We start from the raw sequence: 22781 nt of genomic DNA on the forward strand, positions 1-22781 counted from the left end.
AAACATGAGTGTACTGAAGAACACACACACATTTTCATGCCGTTGTTCAAACCCTGCCAGCCAGTGAGGAAACGGGACAGAACAAACTTGGTGTAAAAACATAAGTGGCTGTCATAGAAAGCAAAATGGATGGATAGGTCGCTCTGTTCCCTAAGCCTTCCTGCGCCTTTCATTCCAGCCACCCATCATCATAGGCATTCTTCAGTCTTGAGAGCCTATGGTAGCGTGCTCTGTACGGAGGACTTCGACACTGTATGCGAAGCTGGAGTGTCCTCTCCAGAGCACAACACCTGGGTAAAATAATATGGAGGATAGGCTGTTACCCAAGCAGCAAATCCCCCCTCTCCACATCGCTGAAATAGTCCAGTGGAAAGGCAAGAGCCAGTACAACTGGTTCCAGTGACGTTGCAGGAGTTGGTGGAATGACATAAACTGCCTCCGGGACTCCGTCTCCGGATTTTGCCTCGAGGTTATCTCCTAAAGCCCTTTCCATAAGTGGATATAGCCACAAGGCAGTGGAGGTTTGGAATTGGAGTTTTCCTTCTCCTAGATGGGCTGCCTTCCAAGGCTGACGAGCCCCACCTACCCAGGTCACCATGCCGCCACCATGCTTAACTGTAGGCAGAGTGTTCTTTTCAGCCCCCCAATCCACAGGAAAAAGGCCAGTGCCTTATTCACTCTGTCTCTCTTCCAGACAGGAAGCCAGAAGGTGAAAGTTACTGCCTAGATCTCATAAGCAAGGTGCCCATGTTTAATGTAAAATTTTGACCCCCTTGCTCCCCCTTCCACCTCCGCTGTTCCTTTCCTCACCTGAGAGACTCATTAATCAACTGTGCCAAAGGGTATTTGACAACAGCCCATCACTACCCCTGCATGCACATGCACATCCCCGCATACCCTGCGCCATTAGCCTGGGCCTCTCCTGCCCACCTGCCCATTATGGTTTTGACAGCTCACTCAGTCGCTTTGCATTTCCCTGGAGATTCGAAGCCGGACAAAGGGAAGAGATTCGGGGCTGGGAGTCACCCTCTCGAAGGAAAGACCGTTTCATCTTTCCTAACTTATCCCGCGTGCCAAGATCAAGCAGAAGCTCTTCCCCGCTTTCCCTTGGGAATACTCTTGATCCCTGGCGGACGTTTGCGGGATTTGGAAAAGGACCGCAGGACCAGACGAGAGAAGGTGTCAAAACGAAAACCTCGGCTCTAACGTGTCGAGATGTTCGGCTCAAGCAGGATTGGGACGGAGAGACGACGAGTCACCCCTTTCTACCTGCATGCCACTATAAATTAGTTCAGTCTGATGTAATGGCAACTTATTCAGTCCTGAGTCATGCAGTAACCCTTTTTGGAGAGAGGCATATTCTTAGAGCCTGTCCAGATAGCTCTATAAATCACTATTTGGACTGCTGTTGGTATGGTTTGGTTGAAATCAAATGGTGTCGTTAACGTGTGCTGCTATTTAGATCGACCCCTCTTGCCTCTAAGAGCTGTTCTGCTCTTTCTTGCTACAGGGCTAGAAGCTTCTGTTGTTGTTCTTTTCAATGGGAGGATGTTCTGTCCAAGGCAGCGACCCTAGCTCTGCTTGTAGACTCATCCCTAGATTTGGGGACTCACCGTTCTCCGTGATGATCTTCGGCACCTCCTTGGCAGCCGGGGAGAGGCACTTAATCTGGTTCCCCATCACCACTCCGTCCATTTCCGAAAAGTCCCCAAAGGTGCAGTTGACGCCGTCGGACAGCTCAGGAACGTTATAAGTCTCCAAAACCAGCTGCAGGTAAAAGGGGGCGGGGGGGAGGTAGAAAGAGAGGTAGATGATGACGAAAGAAAGCAACACGCAGGGGAGAATTACACTGGAGGAGCTAGACAAAATGCTTCTTGTTCAACTGGGATCTCCTTCAACAGAAAGCAACAATCTGGGTGAAAAGGGTGGAATGCAGAGGTAAGCCCGGAGTGGCGCGTGGAGATGCAGGGACTCCCACCATTACTACTGACATAGCGCTGTGCTGGCGGCAGAGGGCGATCACCTCGGGGTGGTGCAAGTGGGGTGCTCTGCATGACTCATGCAGGTGCCGTGAAGACTCGCCAGGGCGAGGACACTTTCTGAGGAAGGCGACTAGTTACTCACAAGAGGTACTCTGCGGACTACAGAGAAACTGTAATCCTCCCGTCTAACTCTCTACGCCTCCTCTCCTAGCACCATCACCAGAGGGAGCTCTCTGTCACGAACAAGGCCCTGTGTATAAAGGAGGCTAGTTACGGACTTAGGTCAGTGCCACACGAACACACAAATGAAAAGAAATTTAAAAGAAATTTAAAAGAAAGGGGGGAAAGACACGCTGTTCGGGCAGTGGCTCATGGATCACATCACGTTCCCTATACGGGAAACAGATCCTGCAACATTTACAAATGTGTTGTATACATGAGTTGCAGAGGAAGATGACTTTAGAATTGGTCCATGAATTGCCAGATGGGTGCTTATACTTCAAAAGATTTCTTCAAAACTTCGAAAGATTTCTTGTGGGACACAATAACTTTCGGAAGATCCCAGACTAGGACATGAGGACCCAAGAGGAGAACCTTGTTCTCCTAGTCCTTGAGGAGGGTGAGCAATCTCCTGGCTATCTTGGCAGAGTTCTCATATTGGTAAGAAGTTATATTGACAAGAATTGGCCTTTTGTGTGCAAAGTTCACCCATTTTGTACAAAACTGTGGAATTCATATAACTGTGGGCATTAATTTAGGATGGATGTAGCTTAGTTTAAGGCTTTCAAGCACTAGATGGGTTCCTTGCATCTTTCCTAGTCATCATTTAGTCCTTCGGGGCTTGCTGGGTTTATTTGCCTTGCCTCTAAAATGGAAAAGGCACAACAGATATTGTGCACAATTACAGGGAAAGAGAAGTAGCTCCATTTCATTCTCAGGTGGAGATGGGGAAAATCTTGTGGGAGGTTTCAAAATTCCTTGTTAAGGTGCCTCATCTAATGGAGACAGCCTAATCAGAAAGAACATGGAATTTAGCAAGTATTTTCATTCTTAAAGAGTACCTAGCGTTCAGCTTCTTCCTGCCCCCAAGAGTCAAAAAGTGCAAGACGTTGGAGTGGTCCACATCAATAAATGATAAAATTAAAGGCCATTCATGACCAAGCCATCCTCAAATACATAATGCTGAATCAAAGATAATTTGCAGCACTGTTTCTGGGAAAGTCTTTTTTTTTAACCCAGCTACACTAAGAACTGCAGCTAAGCTCACAGGGAACTGGGAAAACTTAAAGGAACAAGCCTGAAAGATCTCAGTCCCACCACCTTCATAGGTGCATTTAGTAGGGACACAAAGGAGAAGTCCTTCTCAGTGGCTGCTCCCAGACTTTGGAACTCCCTCCCACTGGAAGCCAGGCTGGCCCCATCTTGGCTGTCTTTCTGCAAACAGGTGAAGACCTTTCTCTTCACAATACTCTGGACTGCCAGAAAGACCAACAAGTGGATCCACGATCAAATCAAGCTTGAGCTATCTCTGAAGGCGAAAATGTTGAAATGGAGGTTGTCCTCCTTTGGCCACATCATGAGAAGGCAGGATTCTCTGGGAAAGACCATAACGCTGGGAAAAACGGAAAGCAGCAGGAAAAGAGGAAGACCAAACACAAGCAGGGCGGTTGTGGACAGGATATTTCGGAGAGCACTTATTCATAGGTCACCCTAAGTCGGAGACAACTTGATGGCACATAAAAACGTCAACCTAGGATCAGCCTGGCACCTTATGAAGCAATTCAGCTGAATGACCCGTAGACACAGTATACTTGCACAGATCCTTGCAATTAAATCCTGAGAACATCTTTTCTTAATGGCCTTTTTTTTGGGGGGGGGGTATCTTGTATTTCCAGGAGACTCTTTGGAAAAGACCTTGATGTTGGGAAAGTGTGAAGGCAAGAGGAGAAGGGGACGACAGAGGACGAGATGGCTGGACAGGGTCATCGAAGCTACAAACATGAATTTGACCCAACTCCGGGAGGCAGTGGAAGACAGGAGGGCCTGGTGTGCTCTGGTCCATGGGGTCACGAAGAGTCGGACACGACTTAACAACTAAACAACGAACCACAACAATCTTGTATCATCCCTTTTCTCTCATGGGCCGTTTTTCCTGCGACAGATGGCTTACAAACCATGAAGAAGAAAAAACCTTCATAGATTTAGCCAAGGAAAGGAGCTGAGAAGAAGGGATTGTACTGCAGAGCAAAAGAATGCAGAGGGGAAGATCTAAGAGAGGAAGGGACTGCCCTTCAAATGGGTGATGGGGAACTGGCAAATGTCATGCAAATAACTTCTGGCAGGGGAGAGAGAGCTTTTGATCCTGGATATTTTCTCAAGAGACGGGTAAGTGGAGAAAGGGTGAAGAGGAAGGAAGAATTAAGCTCATTAGAATCTCATGTCAAAAGGGACAACAGAAATCTGGACAGGCTCAAGCCGGGCAGGTAGCAGGGTGGGTTCAGTCTAGAAAGTTACTTTTAAAACATAAGTAGTTCCAGTTACAAGCCCCCAAAGTAGTTCTAAGTATGAAGTTCAAAAAAAAAAAAAAAACAGGTCTTTACCTTCCCACTATTAAAAAGTAACTTAATAAATGCTTTTTGAAAAGTCAGAATATCACAAGCCACAGACCTGGAATATAAAACACCCATTAGGTAGTGACACCAAATAACTTCTGCAGTGATGTATGTAACTAAAATAGTTATAGTTACACCACCAAATTAGTGACCTTTCCCCTTACCTCATCTTCATAATTAGTTTAGTCATGCCTTCCTAACCCCCCATGGAAGTAATTCATTATTTGTAGTTAGTTCCTTCCAAACTCTGGAAAGGTGACAGGAAGGCTCGTCTATGCAGAGAAATAAAAATGTAAATTGTCTTGTGGCCTGTATAAAGGGCTGTTGGGGGTTTAATTTGGTCTACCCTGTGAAGACCCCAGACCCAATTTGAAATTCCTGGACTAACAAGCAGACTGGAATGCAGTGGTCGTTTGTGTTTTTCACTTCTCCAGAATTTGGAACAATGTATTTAAAAAATCAAGGTGAAAACCCGTTTTTAAAAAATTCACAGGTTGACGTGGAAAAATGATCGAATGGATGAAGAAACAGAAACATACAAAATGAAGACAGATTAGAAACAGGATGATCTTGCTGCTCCCAGTCCGTAGGAAACTTTGCACCCGAGGAAAACTTCTTTATGACCTCTCACAGTCCGAAATGCCACGGCTGAGAAGTTTATCACTCCTACCCACTGAGCCAATGAAGCCAATTTATGACATAATCAAAATCAGATAGCAAACTGGGCTTCCGGAAACCTTGACCTTCCAGGTCTCGTGGTCACCAGCTCCCACAGACTTCTGCCTCTGGGAGAAAAGACTGCTTGAACACAGAACCTAGTCTGATATACAATGCAGATAGCAGATTGCTGGAGAAGGAGGACTGGATAGGTCAGTGGTTTAGGAATCTGGCTGCAGAGCCAGAAGATGGGATTTCAACCCCGCCCCCCAGTGCATCCTGGGAGAAAAGCTAGCCTGGGTGGCCTTGGGCAAGCTGCAGAGCACCCGAAGAGGAAGGGAAGGGTAATGCACTTCTGAATAGGCTCTACCTGGAAAACCCTGAAAAGCATCACCATAAGTCTGAACTGACTTGCTGGCACATGATGATGATGATGATTTGAGAAGTGTGAAAAGTATGCTAAGTCATAATACAAGATTCCTCATCCCCCTACCCCCCCCCGATCTTATTAACTTGCCTGCTTTGTGATTGGTCTGTGGAGGTAAACATAAGCTTCTTTTACATTCTAATTGCTCAGGCACAAAGCTCTCTAGAATCACAGTCGCTCTCAGAGCTGTCTTGCATAGTTTGATTTGAACCCTGCTTCCTTCCTCGTTTTAAAAAAAATAATTTCACTTCCCCTGACCACCCACAGACGATCAGGGGAAGTGCTTAATTGACAGTTGGTTGGGCTACCAGGGGCCCTTTGCTGTTCATACGGGAGGAGCGTGCCAAATGGCACATCATTCCTTCCCCAAAACCCCAACAGATCATTTGCAACCCGATCCATCCCACACTCAAAATGGCTAGTCTGGACAGGCCCAAAGGGGCTTTTATTGGAGGTGGAGTGGGTGGGGGATGCTTGTACAGTGGTGGTATACTCTTAAGTTCTATTTTAAGTTCTGTTTTAATGGGATAACTTTCTGTGCTTTTACCCGTATGGTTTAAAGTTAATCCTGGCGTGAATTGTGAATCCCCGTTCTGGGCTTGTAGTCCCAGCTTTGGGGGGAAATGCAGAATATTCACTGGCTGTGAGTGGCTGAGGGTGCAACACATCTTTAGTGACCTGGATGTAATGGTTCAGCTTATGAGGGACATAAACTTACCAGTAAAGATAAGGAGAGAAAGACACCGGGGCGGGTGGATAGTATAAGGTTCATGATGATTTTTAATTTTTTTTTTAAGCGGTCACCCTTACCATTACACTATATTGGGAGACGGAGATGTTGTTAGGGTGTACGGCGAGTCGGACACACTGCTTCATCTCGGAGGCAAACCTTCGGGGCTCGCTGGACCGTTCGCATTGCTCTTTCCTCGTGCACCTGAGAGAAGAAGTTGGAGAGAGAAGAAACAAACAAAAAAAGGCTTCAAAGATTAACACCTGGCTTGATCTGTCACGGAGATAATCAGAAGTCTGATGGAATTTTTGCCAGCGATGGGAAACATTTGGGTTTGAGCTATAATTCTGCTGGTCATGCTAACTGTAGGATTCTGGGACCAGCAGCATTAAAAAACACACACACACCTCAAACATTTCCCATTGCTGGGTTTTGCCTGCTTCACATGTGTTGGGTTTAAAAAAAGACATACATTAAAAAGTTTGATTACTCTGTCTGTCAATGACTCACAGGACAGGTTTCTCTGTCCTGGCAATCCAATTGTGCTACCACTCCGATTATCCCCAAATAGCATGTCTCCTGAGGTGAGGAGAGATGGGGGTTCCGGACCACGATATTTGACTTGCGTCAAAGGCTCATGTCTAGACAGACCCCAAGAAAACAGGGATCCAAAGCAGTCCCTAAGAAGATCTCCCTCTACACGCTTGGATTGACAACGCCCATCATAAATCAAGACGCAGCTCTTAACCAAAGGCTGACATTCTTGCTAAAAGAGACAATTACGGCTTTTATCTCATAACCTGCCCACTTAGTGGGATACAGGGTTAATAGAAAAGGACAACTCCAACAGTTAGCTAATTATCCTCCATTAAGCTAATGTAACAAACCTTCAAAGGGTAGCTTCAATGGATTCTTTTGATATTCGCTCCCATATTGCCCCCCATTAAAACCTACTCTGAAGCTGTTCCATGAAAGTTAAACAATTCGCCCTCGTTGAAACTTTGGAGCCCCTCTTTTCCCCACTTGTATCAGCATCTGGCCTTTATGGTAAGAGGACTGCCAGATGTTAAGTCAGGCAAGTGCCGAGCGCAGACGCCAGAGCAAAAAGTCAGCACCAACATCTGGGAGGAGGCAACAGGTTAGGGTGGATCAGCGCACGTCTTTGGCCTAAAGAACCAGGCTCGGTGAGCAAATGTGCCAGAAAGGAGAGGGACTGGAACCCCCTACTTCAGCTGGTAGGCAAAAATTCTTGATAACTATTTGATTTACTCTAATTCTTCTGAATGTAAGTTAAAAAAAACCCACCTTACAAAGAGAAAACCCAATACAGAAGACGAAACAGTCGCTCTTGGCTACTGCCAGTCACGAATGTGGAGAACACATGAAAGGAAGCTGTCACACAAACATACACCAGTCACTTAAGAGTCTGAAGTAGTCCATTTCTATTCTAGCCTCTACTGTGTAAGCAGACCAGAATTTCATGTGATTTTTTTTTTCCAGAGCCATGCACGGGGCACCTCAGAACGTGGCCCTTTCATGCGCTATCTCTCTCCCCACAGCTATCTCGTCCCCAGTTTTAGAGCGGGCGCCACATTTTTCAATACATGAAAAATACAAAGAAAACCTCAGGGGGGTTCCTTCTCAACTCAAGCCACTGGAGGCATTTCAAACGAAGAGAGAACCAGCATAAGAAATGAAATCAGGCCGGCAAGCTTGCCTTAAAAATAAAGAATAGGTGTGCAACAAAAACTTAAATTTGGCTTCAAGAAGGCACATGGTAGGGTGTGATATATTCTTCGTCCTGCTGTATAGTATGGAAACAATGAATTTTCACACATACAGTTATAACAAAGATAGGAGCATGGATTTAGCACCAATTACTAGAACTGACTGGACGAAGAAGGAGACTAACAAAGGAGAACTGAAGCAAATGAATAAATACCAGGCAGTCTTAACACTTGTAACAAACTGGAATCCTGTTACGTACTTATTCTGGCATAACTCCAATAGTCTAAATTTCAGTGGCAAATTGCCACCAGTGAAGAAGTCCGTTTTCTTGTGCATGTGTTTTTGTCATGCACAAGATGGTTGAGGGACAAAAGAAGAGAAGCAACTGTCCTTTTAATGGGCACCCATTCACGCCTGAAAGTTCCACCACTGGAATTCTAGCAGCATTTATCAGTGGTCGGATTTGGGCTACAAATGCAGAAAGGTAGAATACTTTGGTCATGTAATGAGAGACGAAAATTGCAAACAAGGACTGCTGATCATTGAAGGTTAAATAAATTGGGGGGGACTGAAAAATGGAGAAGTTAATACCTAAAGGATCGTGGTGGCTAGTTCAGATGCAACACAACATCACTGTTTAATCCTGTTGCTTCCAAACTCTGTTGAATCACAGGAAGAGGAGGAGGGGGAGGGGGTTTAAAGCCTTTGTTGCAACACGCTTGCTTGCAAGGGAAATTAGAATTAGGGTCCTATAGTTACTGCACCTCTTGGACTCTCCTTTATTGTGGATTGGAATGTGTATTGAATACAGCCAGTCTGTGTGCCATAGTTGTTTTCTATAATTGTTGGTATATTTCTGTTAGGAATTGACAGATCCAGTCTCTGAGGCTTGAAACAGTTCTGTCAGTATTCCATCTACTTCGGTGATTTATTTCTTCCTAGTTCTTTCAGAGCAACTTTCACTTTACTTTCTAGAACTGTAGGCTTTTCATCATAGGATTCCTCAGTCATCCTTTTATCTCTCCTCCATAGGTCTTCAGTCAAGTGTTTCCACCTGATCTTTATTTTTTCCTGGTCAGATAGTATGTTTCCCTTTTGGTCATTCAACAATCCTAATGTAGGCTTACATTTTCCTTTAATTTCTTGGATGCTCTGGAAGAGAGCTTTCGCTTTTCTCCTTCTGTTGTTCTCTATTTCTTTGCACTGGTTATTGAAATAGTTCTCTTTGTCTCTCAGGAAAGTCAATAAAAACTGCATTCAGAGTTCTGACCCTACTTTTGTCATCTTTTGGTTTGCTTCTCATCTGTCCGTGACAACATTTTATATTATTTATTATTATTATTATTATTTAAATAGTTGGTTTGTTTCATCTTTATTCTGATTTTATATTATTATGCTTATTGTTTGGAATTGTGTATGTTTTATACATTTAACATATAAACCACCCAGAGTGGCCTAGTAGCCCGATGGGCGGTATAGAAGCCATATGAATGAATGAATGAATGAATGAATGAATGAAGGAAGGAAGGAAGGAAGGAAGGAAGGAAGGAAGGAAGGAAGGAAGGAAGGAACTAACTAACTAACTAACTAACTAACTAACTAACTAACTAACTAACTAACTAACTAACTAACTAACTAACTAACTAACTAATACATTTTCTTCAATCATCCATCTACCCTATTTCCCTGAAAATAAGACCTAATCTGAAAATAAGCCCTAGCATGATTTTTCAAGATGCTCATCATATAAACCCTACCCCCAAAATAAGCCCTAGTTAAGTGAAACCTCGCCCTCTACCCTTGTGCAGCCACCAGAAGAAGATGACAGGACTGTATTTGAGTAAACATAGATTGTTGTACATGCAAAAAATCCCCTGAAAATAAGCTCTAATGCATTTTTGGAGCAAAAATTAATATAAGATGTCGTCTTATTTTCGGGGAAACAGGGTAGGTGTTTCTTTTCTTTTTACTACAGGAATGGTATCTTTCCATTCTTCCTTAATAATATCTCTTGTTTCAAACCATGGTTCTCCTAGTTCATGGTCAATCGAATTTTGTAAGGCAACTCTCTTCCTTACATAGACTTTAAATTCATCAGAAATTTTGTTTAAATTCTATTTTGTCATTATGATTGTTTTCGTGTTCTGTTTCAGCTTTACTGTAATGTTGGATATTAATAGTTCTTGATCAGTACCACAATCCATTCCTGATCTTGAATATCAGGGGGGGGGAAAACACCTCTTAACTGTTGGAGCAGTATGACAATGGAACCTATGACCTCGGGAAGTGGTGAGCATCCAAAGCTGGAGACATTCTGGAAAAATCTGGACCACCATCTGTCAGATCTGTTTTGATTTGGATTCCTGCCTCGAGCAGTGGGCGGACTCAGCAGCCTGAAGTGTTTTTAATATTTCACCAGTCTCTCTGGCTGGCATCTTCAGAGGACAGGAGTCAGAACTCTGTGTTCATAGAGCACAGATAGAGTTCTGACTCCTGTCCTCTGAAGATGCCCATGGCCACAGAGACTGGCGAAACGTTAGGAAGAAAAACCTTAAGAACAGGGCCAAACAGCCCGGAAAACCCACAACAACCAGCTAAACTTTTAGCTCAGCATCCCTCCTAAGCAAAGGTGGGATGGGGAGAAGAGGGAGAGAGGCATTCAGTGTTTGGCATTCTTTGTTCCTGTACATTTTGCAATCAGATCTGGCTGACAGCAGGAGACCTATAGACTTGAAAACTACAGGGGTTACTTGCGGGAAGCCCAGATCCCATTAACATTTGCTGCTTCGGCTCCTTGCTAAGAGAGAATTCTAAAGGCTGCGTCTCCAGAGGCTGAGAGGAGAAAATGCTAGCTCAAAGCAAACGCTGGTGGGAAATTGCTGCTAGATGCTTCTACGCAGCAATTTTAAATTAAACTGTACAACAGGAGCTCGGGAAAGCTGAGGAAGGACCTCCAGGAATATTATGGGAAGAAGACGCCTCTGAAATATGTGCTAGCCCAATGACTGGAGCACCTAGTGAGTGAGGCCAGTGGCCTGCAACCAAAAGAAAAGAATTTTTTAGCAAATTCCACATTCCAGCAATCAACTGGCTACAGGGAGTCCAATGCGCTGCCTCCCTTCCTTATTTCATGCCTTCTATCTTCTCTCCTCCCCTGATTGTCCATCATGGGTCTCGTCCCCACAGATCAGAGAGAAGAAGAGATGAGCAGGACACGGTGGCCTCTCTCCGTATTTCAAAGGAAAGGGGTTTGTTTATTTATTTATTTATTTATTTATTTATTTATTTATTTATTTATTTATTTATTTATTTATTTATTTATTTATTTATTTGATTTATACCCTGTCTATCTGGACTACCAGATAGGTTCTGGGCATTTTGCTTTCTGTCAATTACCTTGCAGCATCTTAAGCCCTTACTGTAATGATCATTTGTATGATTAGCCAACAAACTAATTATTATACAACATTGGCCTTGACGATTTGCTTGGGTGGCTTGAATCAAGGTTTTCAGAAACTCATGGAGAAATAAGTCTCTCGGGAGCTATTTGCTGTGTTAGCTATAATAAAGCCACCATATTTAGGGATGCTATATCCTTTCATTATCAAATGCAAGAGACAGTCCTCACCACTCTGCCCAGGTGGTAATCCTGCCAGAGGTTTATGGAGAGCCACCTGTGGGTAGAGTGGGCAGCATATAAGTTAAAAAATAAAATAAACAAATCATGTTTCAAGCTTGGATAACATTCTGATTATTATTTCTTTATTTAATTCATAGAATCATAGCACCACGGAGTTGGAAGGGACCTCTGAGGCCATCCAGTCCAACCCCCTACTCAAGGCAAGAATCCAAACCAAAGCAGATCTGACCGATGGTTGCCCCATTTTCTCTTGAAGGCCTCCAGCGTTGGCGTGTCTCCCACCTCCCAAGGTCATTGGTTCTGCTGTCGTACTGCTCTAGCAGTTAAGAAGTTTTTTCCTGATGTTCAGCCGAAATCTGGCTTCCTGTAGCTTGAGTGCATTCTTACGCGTTCTGGGAGGATCGAGGACACAACGAATTCGTTTCAAATGTTCAAGATTGCTTATCCAAAAGATTCAGAGATGGCTTGGGTTCTAGTTAGTAAAGGTGATAAATGCACGGTTGGCATGCAAGCTGTAAGCGGAGTGTATCCTCTCTACCCTTGGCTAGGTGGAAGCACTCTGTGTGTGTGTGTGTGTGTGTGTGTGTGTGTGTGTGTGTGTGTGTGTGTGTGTGTGTGTTTGTGTGTGTGTGTGTGTGTGTGTGTGTGTGGAGAGAGAGAGAGAGAGAGAGAGAGAGGGGGAGAGAGAGAGAGAGAGAGAGGAGGCACACTTGTTGTCAAAGTGTTTCAGGACATTTATCTTTGCTACAAATCAAGCTCTCTCTCCATGCCCTTTGGCGGGCAAGCCGTGATGCTCTGGGCTCCAAAGAGCAGGAGAGAAACGAGATGCGGCGTTCTCTTTCTCTTCTCTTTCCTTTTCTCCCCTCTTCGTTTGTAGATCCTGGCCTTTCACCCTGGAAGGAAAGATGCAATTTTATAGCTCTGGCCAGAGCTAAGCAAGCGACGTGCTCTGACTGCAGACAGGGTCGTCCGCACCCTGAGTTACTGGGATTGCTGCCGCTCAGCAATAGATCGCCTCAGATTAGGGATGTGAAATCGCTCCATCTGGATGTGGTCATGTCTCTCCTAATACACCCGCATGTCCTTTCCACCCTTGTCTCCGACTGGCTTGTAAGATTTTGCGTTTTTCTTTGGGCGAGGGAATTCATGGGCCCATTTTTGCATTATCTCCCCCTAAGGTCCATAACCAGTGTGTATTTTACTCAAGTTCCCTTCCTAACCAAAATGTGCATTTGGGGTTTTCTTAACTGTGGACTTCTGCATTTTAAAATGTGTGCATTTTTAATGTTTTTCCCCTAAAATGTCATATAAAGCTCTGCAAATGTGTGCATTCTCTACAATCTTGCATTCGCAACTAATCTCAAGAAATTACTTTCAAAAAAGAAACTTTGGCTCAGACTGTTCAATTTTTATCCCAGGTCCTCCTGCTTTACGGCAGAAAGAAAACACTGATGCTGCATACTTGCATTCCTGTAGGCATCCTTCCATCTCGAGGGATAATGGTAACGTGCTCTGTATGTAGGACTTGGAACAGTGTCTCGTGTCCCTGAGGAGGCCAATTCGAGAATGACAACAGTCCCTTCCACACTGAAGACCAATACAATCTGTCCCCTATCCAGCTCCCTGATTTGGCTGGTTTCGGGACTGCCTCTTTGCCTCGGCCTGCTGGACAAGGGTCTCTTCAAATTGGGAGAGGCCATGCTGCACCTCCTGCCTCCAGGCTGAACGCTCAGAGGTCAGGGTTTCCCATCTGTTGAGGTCCATTCCTAAGGCCTTCAGATCCTGCTTGCCATTCTCACGACATGCCCAAGCCAACGTAGATATTGATGTTTCAGTAATGTATACATACTAAAAATTCCAACTCATTCTAGGACTACTCTATTTGGAACTTTGTCCTGCCAGGTGATACCAAAAATCCGTCGGAGGCAACGCATATGGAAGGTGTTCAGCTTCCTTTTCTGCCGTGCACAAAAGGGTCCAGGACTCACTGCAGGACAGGAGTGTGCTCAGGACACAGGCTCTATAGACCTGGATCTTGGTAAATGCCATCAGCATCTTATTAAGCCATACTGTACTCTCTTTGTGAGTCTAGAGAACATGGTAGCTGCTTTGCCAATGCGTTTATCCAGCTCGACATCTAGAGAGTGTCTGTCAGAGATCATTGAGCCAAGGTACACAAAATCAAGAACAAACTCTAATGCTTGTGTGGAGATGGTAATAGAGGGAGGTGAGTCCACACCCTGGCCCATGACTTGTGTTTTCTCTAGGCTGATTGTTAGTCCAAAGTCTTGGCAGGTCTTGCTGAAACGATTCGTGAGTTGTTGGAGGTCCTCAGCAGAGTGGGCAACAATGGCTGCATCATCAGTGAAGAGGAAGTATTGTATGCATTTCAGCTGGACTTTGGTCTTCGCTCTCAATCTAGAGAGATCAAAGAGCTTTCCATCTGATCTAGTCCAGAGATAGACACCTTCTGTTGCAGTTCCAAAGGCCTGCTTCAGCATGACAGCAAAAACAGATCCCAAACAGAGTTGGCGCGAGGACTCACAGCCCTGTTTCACTCCTCTTCAGATGTCAAAGGGTTCTGATGTTAAGCCATCAAAAACTTGCATTCATCTATATAATAACCCCATGTAATCAACCTTAATATGGATAGCTCAGTGGTTGAGGCACCAGGCTGCAGAGCAGAGGTTGGGAGTTTGATTCCCCCACTTTGCCTCCTTGACAGGGGTTGGACTGGATGATCCCTCATGTCCCTCCCAGCTGGGCAGTTCTAAGATTATCAAGTTTGGCCCTGACTAGGGTAAGGCAACTGTGGCTTTGCCCCAGGGCATGAGAATCAGACAGCACCAAAATCTACTGAGGAATGTAAGAAAAATATAAACCAGCAACTCCTAGTCTTATTCACTTCTTTCTTTCTGTTTGGTTTTGCTTCTGAAAATACAAGCTTTCTTTTTCTTTTTAGGGGGGGGCACTCTTTCTCCTCCTCCTCCTCCTTGAGTGTGTGTGGGGGGCTCCCATACCAGCTTCTGGGGCAGAGTGAATGGAAGCCTACTGATCCTCCCGGCCGCCAAAACCGCTCTTTAAGGCTCTGTGTTAAAGTCACAGTTCATTTTTAAAAGGAAACATGTAGCTCTAGTATTCACTCCCCACAGAGATAATAATGCTGCACGAGGGTCTCTCCAGACATTCTTACTCCTTAGGTGGTGGGGAAAACAGTAAGGTATGGTAAAGGCATAGCTGAGCCAACCGGGATAAATAAAAGAATTGCAATAATTTGGTCAGACAAGCAAGCTTTTGGTTTGATCCAGACCGAAGTTGTTCTCCAGATTCCCTGGAAAAGACTCTGATGTTGGGAAAGTGTGAAGGCAAGAGGAGAAGGGGACGACAGAGGATGAGATGGATGGACAGGGTCATCGAAGCAACCAACATGAATTTAACCCAACTCCGGGAGGCAGTGGGAGACAGGAGGTCCTGGCGTGCTCTGGTCCATGGGGCCACGAAGAGTCGGACACAACTTAACGACTAAACAACGAACAACAACAACATCCACTCCTGTAAATGGGACTGTTTAGGCACTGAAATCCATGGAACCAACAGGTCTATCCTATGCAAAACTGATTTGGCTCGGGATTCGGCCCCGTGGTGTTCAGAAAGCTGAGAGGCAACATTCCTTTGTATCAGAGGAAGAGTGTGTTCCCCAGTAATTTGGGATGTACGTGTGGGGCATAACTCTGTGATCCATTCACGAGCTGTCTCGGCTAACCGAGACCTCCATCCTATCCTTGAGTTCTGTTGAGTGCTGCGCCCCAATTTCGGCACAGAGGTTAAACTGCAGTACTGCAGTCAAGCCTCTGGTCTTTGATTCCAAGAGGCTCAGGCAGCTAGTGCGAGGTTGACGCAGCCTCCCTCCTTCTGAGGTCGCTAAATTGGGGAGGAGGGCAATGAGCAGTGTGCATATTTAAATTACGAACTCCCCAGAGAGTGCTTTAAGTGCTGTGAGGTGGTCTATAAGCAGCACCCTTTTTGTTAAAACCAAATTCAAATTTTTTTAAAAGAAAATCATAACGTTTCTGGGAAGGGAGGAATTTGTGAAATATCCCTACCTCCCATTCTTTAATGCATTTCCCAGCTTTCTTCAGAGAAAAGTTACTCTGATCGTTCTGCTGCGCCAGTGCCGTTTTGACATGTGCTCTTAGCCAATTTGGGATTGCATAGTATGTGTCATACACCCCCAGCTCCTCCGTTTGTTTTCCCTAACAGACAGATTTGCCTTCGTGCATGACTATTCCTTTTTTCCCTAACTACTCTGCCACCAGAGGATTACTTCCTCAATTACCAATTATCAATACAGAATCACTGATGTCAAATATAATGACGTTTATTTAAAGATTAACAGGTGAAACACACAAATAAAATCATGGATGATATTGTAGTTGCAATTCATTAAACTGCTTTTGATTTACACATATGTTGGTTCATTTATATTCGTCTTTAATCAAGGTGTAACTATTTAATTCTTATAACTTTCACTTATTTTAGTTCTCTCATACATTAACTTTCCAAGTGTTCTCTTTTAAATTCTATCTTCCCTGTCTATCTATCCCTTTATATATCCCTACTCCTTTTTCTCTCTAACTCTCCAACCTGTCTTAACTTTTTCTAACTGTCCACCCTAACTAATTCCAACTGTCCTCATTTTTTTCCCTTCTCTCTCTTGGTTCCGCCCTCCTGTCCTGTCATTGGCTCCCACATCAGGGTTCTAACGTGATGGACAGGCGTGACATTCGGACTGTCCGTCACAGTATGAAGCTTCCTATTCTCTAACCAGCCACATGTCCTTCCAGGATTTCACTGAAAATTCCCCCTCCTTGTGTTCCCTGAGTCTGAAATAGGTGGGCAACTGGGACAATGCAGAACCCCATGGCACAGCGGTTAGACTGCAGTCCTGTGGTCAAGCCTCTCTGCTCATGACCTGAGTACAATCGCAGCGCGCTCAGGCAGTCAGCTCCAGGTTGACTCAGCCTTCTGTCCTTGCAAGGTCTCAAACCACCCAGGAAGTGATTTAGCCCTATGGGGAGGCATCTAAGTCACAACAACAACGACGTTCTGACCTGCCAGGTTGCAGTAGCCATTTCAAAGGGCGGGACACACCATGATGCCGAAGGAGGCAACAGAGGGTGAGACATGGCAAGAGCCCTCCAGCCATTTTATTCCCTGGGGCTCCCAGTTCTTCCCGTCTATTGGAGGACACAACAATGCCAGTCACACTATCCCACTCGGTATTCACAAAGTCAGCCTGCTGCCCCTTGATGTGGTCGAGGATAGTGCCACCAATGTCAATGCACATCTGATTGAAAAATCGTTGACCCTACCCCTCTCCCTTTGTGAGATTTCTTGCCTCTGAGATTGGAGTAAGACTTGGATGCCCCATTTATTACTCTTGAGGCTTCCACCGTTCGAACAAAAAAGCTCTGTTCCAAACGTGTGTCTTTTCCTTTCGTGAAACAAAGCACAAGGGCGGAGCGATCACAGACAGACTGGGTGATGGATCAAAAAGATGCCGAAAAACACCACCCTCTCATTTGATGATTCTGGTGATCTTTCAAAATCCAAGAACACAACTCCCATTTTCTGAGGTTCGAGTAACGTCCAGGGTTGTGTAAACCATAAATGCAAAGCCCTGGTGCGTGGATAGGAGCAGAAAATATCTCACTGTAGCCCAGAGAAAGAGGTGGAGAATGATTCCTTCTTCTCCCACATCGAAACCAGATTGAGGATTTAAACCCTGACCTGCCAATGATCCACAAGCATTTTTCTGCTCTAATACAACCCTTGTTGCATATGTGGTACATGACCACATGCCACAGAATGCAGATGGAAATGCTCATCTATCTACTTGCACATCATGCTACAACCAACATTAAGCATCCAGGCAAGAAGCAGGCATCATTTGGGCTAATATCAAGAAAGAAAACGGCTTTGTGAAGGACTTCCCTGCCTGAAATGAGTGTACGACAAGACTGATATTAAAAACACAGGAGCAGGTTCAAGTGCTGTGGTTCCCAACCTTGGGTCTCCGAATGTTCTCGGACTACAACTCCCAGAAATCCTGGCCAGCACAGCTAGGGGTGAAGCTTTCTGGGAGTTTAAGTTCAAGAACATCTGGGGAGCCAACGTTGGGAAAAAGAAGAAGCTGACATCTCTATAATGATGGTTCCCCAAAGGTGGGTCCCTCCGATATGCTTGGACTACAGCTCCCAGAATCCCTATCTAGCAAAGCCAAAGGTCATGGCTTCTGGGAACTGTAGTCCCCATGTCTGAAAATATCTGCTCTTAGTGTAGAGTGGGCAATAGTGGGCCATCAGATGTCCTGGTCCATCACTTTCATCATCGTCCCCACTGACTGCATTGACTGAGGTTGATGGGCACTGTAGTCCAGCAAGATCTAGAGAGCCACAGCTGCCCATCCCGGCTGAAAGTCGAGGCAAACAACTCCTGAGATATTTGGAAGCAGGGCAGGATGGTGAGAGATAAGATCTCCAGCTAATTGCCTTCAATTGGTCATAAATGGTTATGCAGTCTCTGAACCCAGAGGAGAACGGTCACACTTAAAAGCCCTCAGGGTGCCTAGTCCTCATGAACATACCTATTTCTTTTTAGGAAACCAGAGCTATGAGTATGACTTCCATGGCCTAATGGCAGAGGATGGAAATAAGTCCCTTTTGCCGGTTGTGTGCCTGCTTCCCTGTATGACTGATTTCTCTTTTAGGGGACCCTTTTCGTTCACTGTTTCGCTTAGAATTTATTTACCAAACAAACATGGCTCACACAGGGCTAAACTCAACCCACGCTCCACCTGAAAGGAGACCTACCACCTCTGGGCTTCTAAATTAGTTTTGCAGCTCAGATGTGCACACCCTGCATATTTTAACAAACTGAATTCAGTTGGCATTTGTTATCTCGGGGGCGAGGAAGGACAATAAGAATTTGTGCAAAGCACCACGAGCTACTCAACCTCAGCCCAGGTTGTTTAACGTCAAGATTCAAAAGGCCAATACCCTTCCTAGGACTATTCAGAGATGCTAGAAACTGCAACCAAGCATTTGAGATTTCTAGAATGCTCGGAGCAGCACGCTGTTGCCGTCACAAAGCATTTCAATACAATTGTAGAAAAACCGTGTGCTACTTCGAAAGCTGTCAATGGCATGATGCATCACTCCCTGGTTACGCAACGAACTGCATGCCCGGTTTGCAATATCATTGCCTGAGGAATGCAGGAAGCAAAACCAACCTCTATGATTGCCCTTAAATGCACAGTAAACTGCAAGAGGATTCTGGCCTGAATCTCTACAGGCATCAGGACCACGAAATTATTTCCTGGTTTGGACACACATGTCAGAACAGATGATTCTCCTGATGCTCCAGTCATGAACAGATAATACACACTAAAGAAGAGAGCTTCATATTTGTCTCCTAGGAGAGACGAATACGAAGCTCGTCATAACAGGTGGCCGGCCCAATTGGACCCTCCCGAACCGGGCATCCCTTTACCTCTCGCCAAGCCGAGCACCTGTCTGACATAATCAAAAGTTCACCAATCACTGCAGTAGTCTGGCAGGTGCTGCCACACCTCACTGCTCGGCCGGGCACTCTGGCGAGGGGCAGGCTGATGAGCCTCCCTGCTCAGCTGTTGAGTGGCCAGCTGAGCACGGAGGTGGGGCAAAACCAGCCGGGCTACCCTTCGATGGGCACAGTTTCAGAGACGGTGGTCATGCACTCCATGCTATGAGTCGTAAGGGGATGCCCGGTTCAGGGGTGAGGGTCCAGCTGGGCCAGCCACCTGTGCGGGCAAGCTTCGTATTGATCTCCCACTAATTTTTTAACCCTGGAGAGTCCCCTGGACTGCAAGGAGAACAAACCTATCCATTTTGAAGGAAATCAACCCTGAGTGCTCACTGGAAGGACAGATCCTGAAGCTGAGGCTCCAGTACTTTGGCCATCTCATGAGAAGAGAAGACTCCCTGGAAAAGACCCTGATGTTGGGAAAGTGTGAAGGCAAGAGGAGAAGGGGACGACAGAGGACGAGATGGCTGGACAGTGTCATCAAAGCTGCCACCATGAATTTGACCCAACTCCGGGAGGCAGTGGAAGAGAGGAGGGCCTGGCGTGCTCTGGTCCATGGACATGACTTAACGACTAAACAACAACAACTTTTTAACCCAAGTGTTGATAGATACGAAATTGATCAGTGGGTCCCCGAATCTTATTGGACTGCAACTCCCAGAAATCCTGGCCAGCACAGTTAGTGGTGAAGGTTCCTGGGAGTTTTAGTCCAAGAACTGGCTCAGATTGTGTTTCGCCCCACGCAAGGGTGCTCCATTTCAGGAAGGCCTGAACCTAGTTTTCTGATGCCATCACCCTTTCATGGGTGCACAGACACCACCCCCATGCAAACGACCAAGCAAAATAAATAAACGAAGCAAAGCCTGCTATTACAGAGTTTAGGGGAGGGAGGTTTTGGTGACCCATTTCAAAATGAGGATCACCATTCCAGTAGACTTCAAAGAGCAACCCCCTTTTTTTTCTTCTGGAAGAAGAGGGGGCTGAAGGAGACATGGGGCCCATGAATAAACAGCCCTTTGGGGGGGGGGTTCCACATACGTCACTAGAATGGGATTTTGTCCATCTTGGTCTAAATCAGTGGTTCCCCAACCTTGCCCCCTCCAGATGTTCTTGGACTAAAATGCCTAGAAGCCTTCGCCATGAACTGTGCTGCCCAACATTTCTGGGAGTGGCGGTCTAAGAATATCTGGAGACCCAAGGTTGGGAAGCACAGCTGTAAGTTAAAAAAACAACACCACTGGCTCTCATCTCAGTTTCAACCCAGCTCGGAATACGCAGAGAATGAGAGCTGGCCAGCAGAGGGTGCCCGATGGAAACCGTGTGTGGAAGGAGTTGACAGAGGCAGCGGAAGGGATGTTTGCTTGAGCATAGCCGTTAATAAAAAAGGAAACACACACACACACACACACACACACACACACACGAGCAACCAACCACGAAAGACCAGGTTTCATGGGAATCAGGTGGGGTATGAACTGTTCTGCGTTGATCTTTCATTTCCTAAAATTCACTTGACTTCTTTTTACACTCATTTCATCTCCCCAAACTACACATGTACAGGGGCTGAGGTTCGCAAATGAATGCTCCACTTTACCTTATTTCTTCATTTCCCAGACCAATGTTATTGTACCTCCCGAGTTTTCTGAAACCCATTTCTTGTTCTGTCTCTCTTTCTCAGTATTTAGGTCAATGACTAAGAAAGGGTTAAGGGCATGTGAAGCGGTAATTAGAGGGCCGGAGGAAAATTAGGGGCAAATGCAACGTTTTTTACAATGGTGGCTAATTTTGCAAGTTGCCACGTCATCTGATATTTAAATCCAAGTGGTTCTATATAATATTTCTGACTTAACTACCGTATGGCATTTTATTTGAAATGCCTTGATTTTCCTCTCATTTCTTTCCAAATTGTGTCTTGATTGAAGGGATCATGTTCCCTTTTTATCTTCTGTGACTTGAATAACTTTTCAAATTAATGGCACCTGTAAACAGTCTCAGGTCATCTCTGGTTACACCCTCTCACCCACTGGGACTAATTTTTGTTGTTTAGTCATTAAGTCGTGTCCGACTCTTCGTGACCCCATGGACCAGAGCACATCAGGCCCTCCCATCTTCCACGGCCTCCTGGAGTTGGGTCAAATTCATGATGAGATGTCCAACCATCTCGTCCTCTGTCATCCCCTTCTCCTCTTACCTTCACACTTTCCCAACATCAGGGTCTTTTCCAGGGAGTCTTCTCTTCTCATGAGATGGCCAAAGTATTGGAGCCTCAGCTTCAGGATCTGTCCTTCCAGTGAGCACTCAGGGTTGATTTCCTTCAGAACGGATAGGTTTATTCTCCTTGCAGTCCAGGGGACTCTCAAGAGCCTCCTCCAGCACCACAATTCAAAAGCATCAATTCTTTGGCGGTCAGCCTTCTTTAGGGGCTAATACTGAACCTCATTTTCACCGTGTTAAGAATGTTACAAGGCAAAATGTCTCTATTTATATTTTGTGTGACTTGCTGTACTTTCTCTGTGCACTGCATTATCTTGATATCCATTCCCTATATGTTTTTTCAGCCTGGTAGGATTGTCTTGAGAGTTCAGGCCAGGCCTTTGTGATGTCACTGGATTGGGTCACTACGATGTCATAAGGTGGAGCAGGAGAAGGTGGTGGTGGTGGCCAGAACTGATTCTGGAAATGGGTATGAGGGAGAATCCAGAACCAAGGTAAAGACCACCTAGCCAAGGAAAGGGAAATGGTAGAACCAAGACAGGATTCTTTTCAGAGAGGTGAAAAAAATGCACTCACCAGCTGCAACCCCTGCTAGGGGCCTCATCCTGCATGGCCTTACATATGATGGAGAGCTTTTACAGGCCCAATTCTGACATTTGAGTCTGTGGGATTTATTTCAAATATTTTTACCTTGTTTTTCCCCTCAGAGAGGACCTAAGGGAGCTCACATCATTAAAAGACAATGTGAAACAACTAAAAAGAATGTGTTGCTCTTATGCGCTGTCAAGTCGGCTGTGGCTCAAGGCGACCCTATGAAGGAGCCATCTCCAAAATGTCCCATCCTCAGCAGTCCTCCTCAGCTCTTACAAACTCAACCCTATGGTTTCTTTGAGGGAGTCTGTCCATCTCATATGTGATCTTCCTCCTTTCCTGCTGCTCTCCGGTTTTCCCAGCATTATTATCTTTTCCAGAGAATCCTGCCTTCTCGTGATGTCCAGAAAGCAGGACAGCTAAGGAAAACATACAATTATTAAAAGGGATTGAATAAATACCACACAAACACTCCCTGATTTAGAGAACATGGCAGGTCTCGCCTATCTCTCTCCAGAATCCTTTCCTACTGGCTTCCTGACATGCTAATGTCAGCACCAGACACATCATCCTCCAT

General features: G+C 45.3%; 1 protein-coding gene across 1 annotated transcript in view; it reads right to left on the minus strand.

Moving 5' to 3' along the window:
- Positions 1–22781, minus strand: part of PLXNA4 (plexin A4) — a 635072-nt gene that overhangs the window by 164367 nt on the left and 447924 nt on the right. Inside the window, exons 6-7 of the mRNA XM_073002484.2 lie at positions 6489–6612; positions 1614–1767 (exon numbers count right to left, since the gene is read on the minus strand). Of these exons, the coding sequence (XP_072858585.2) occupies positions 1614–1767; positions 6489–6612 (278 nt within the window). The remainder of the gene's footprint in view (positions 1–1613; positions 1768–6488; positions 6613–22781) is intronic.

The sequence above is a fragment of the Pogona vitticeps genome, chromosome 5 (assembly GCF_051106095.1).
Source record: "Pogona vitticeps strain Pit_001003342236 chromosome 5, PviZW2.1, whole genome shotgun sequence".
NCBI classification, from domain to species: Eukaryota; Metazoa; Chordata; class Lepidosauria; order Squamata; family Agamidae; genus Pogona; species Pogona vitticeps.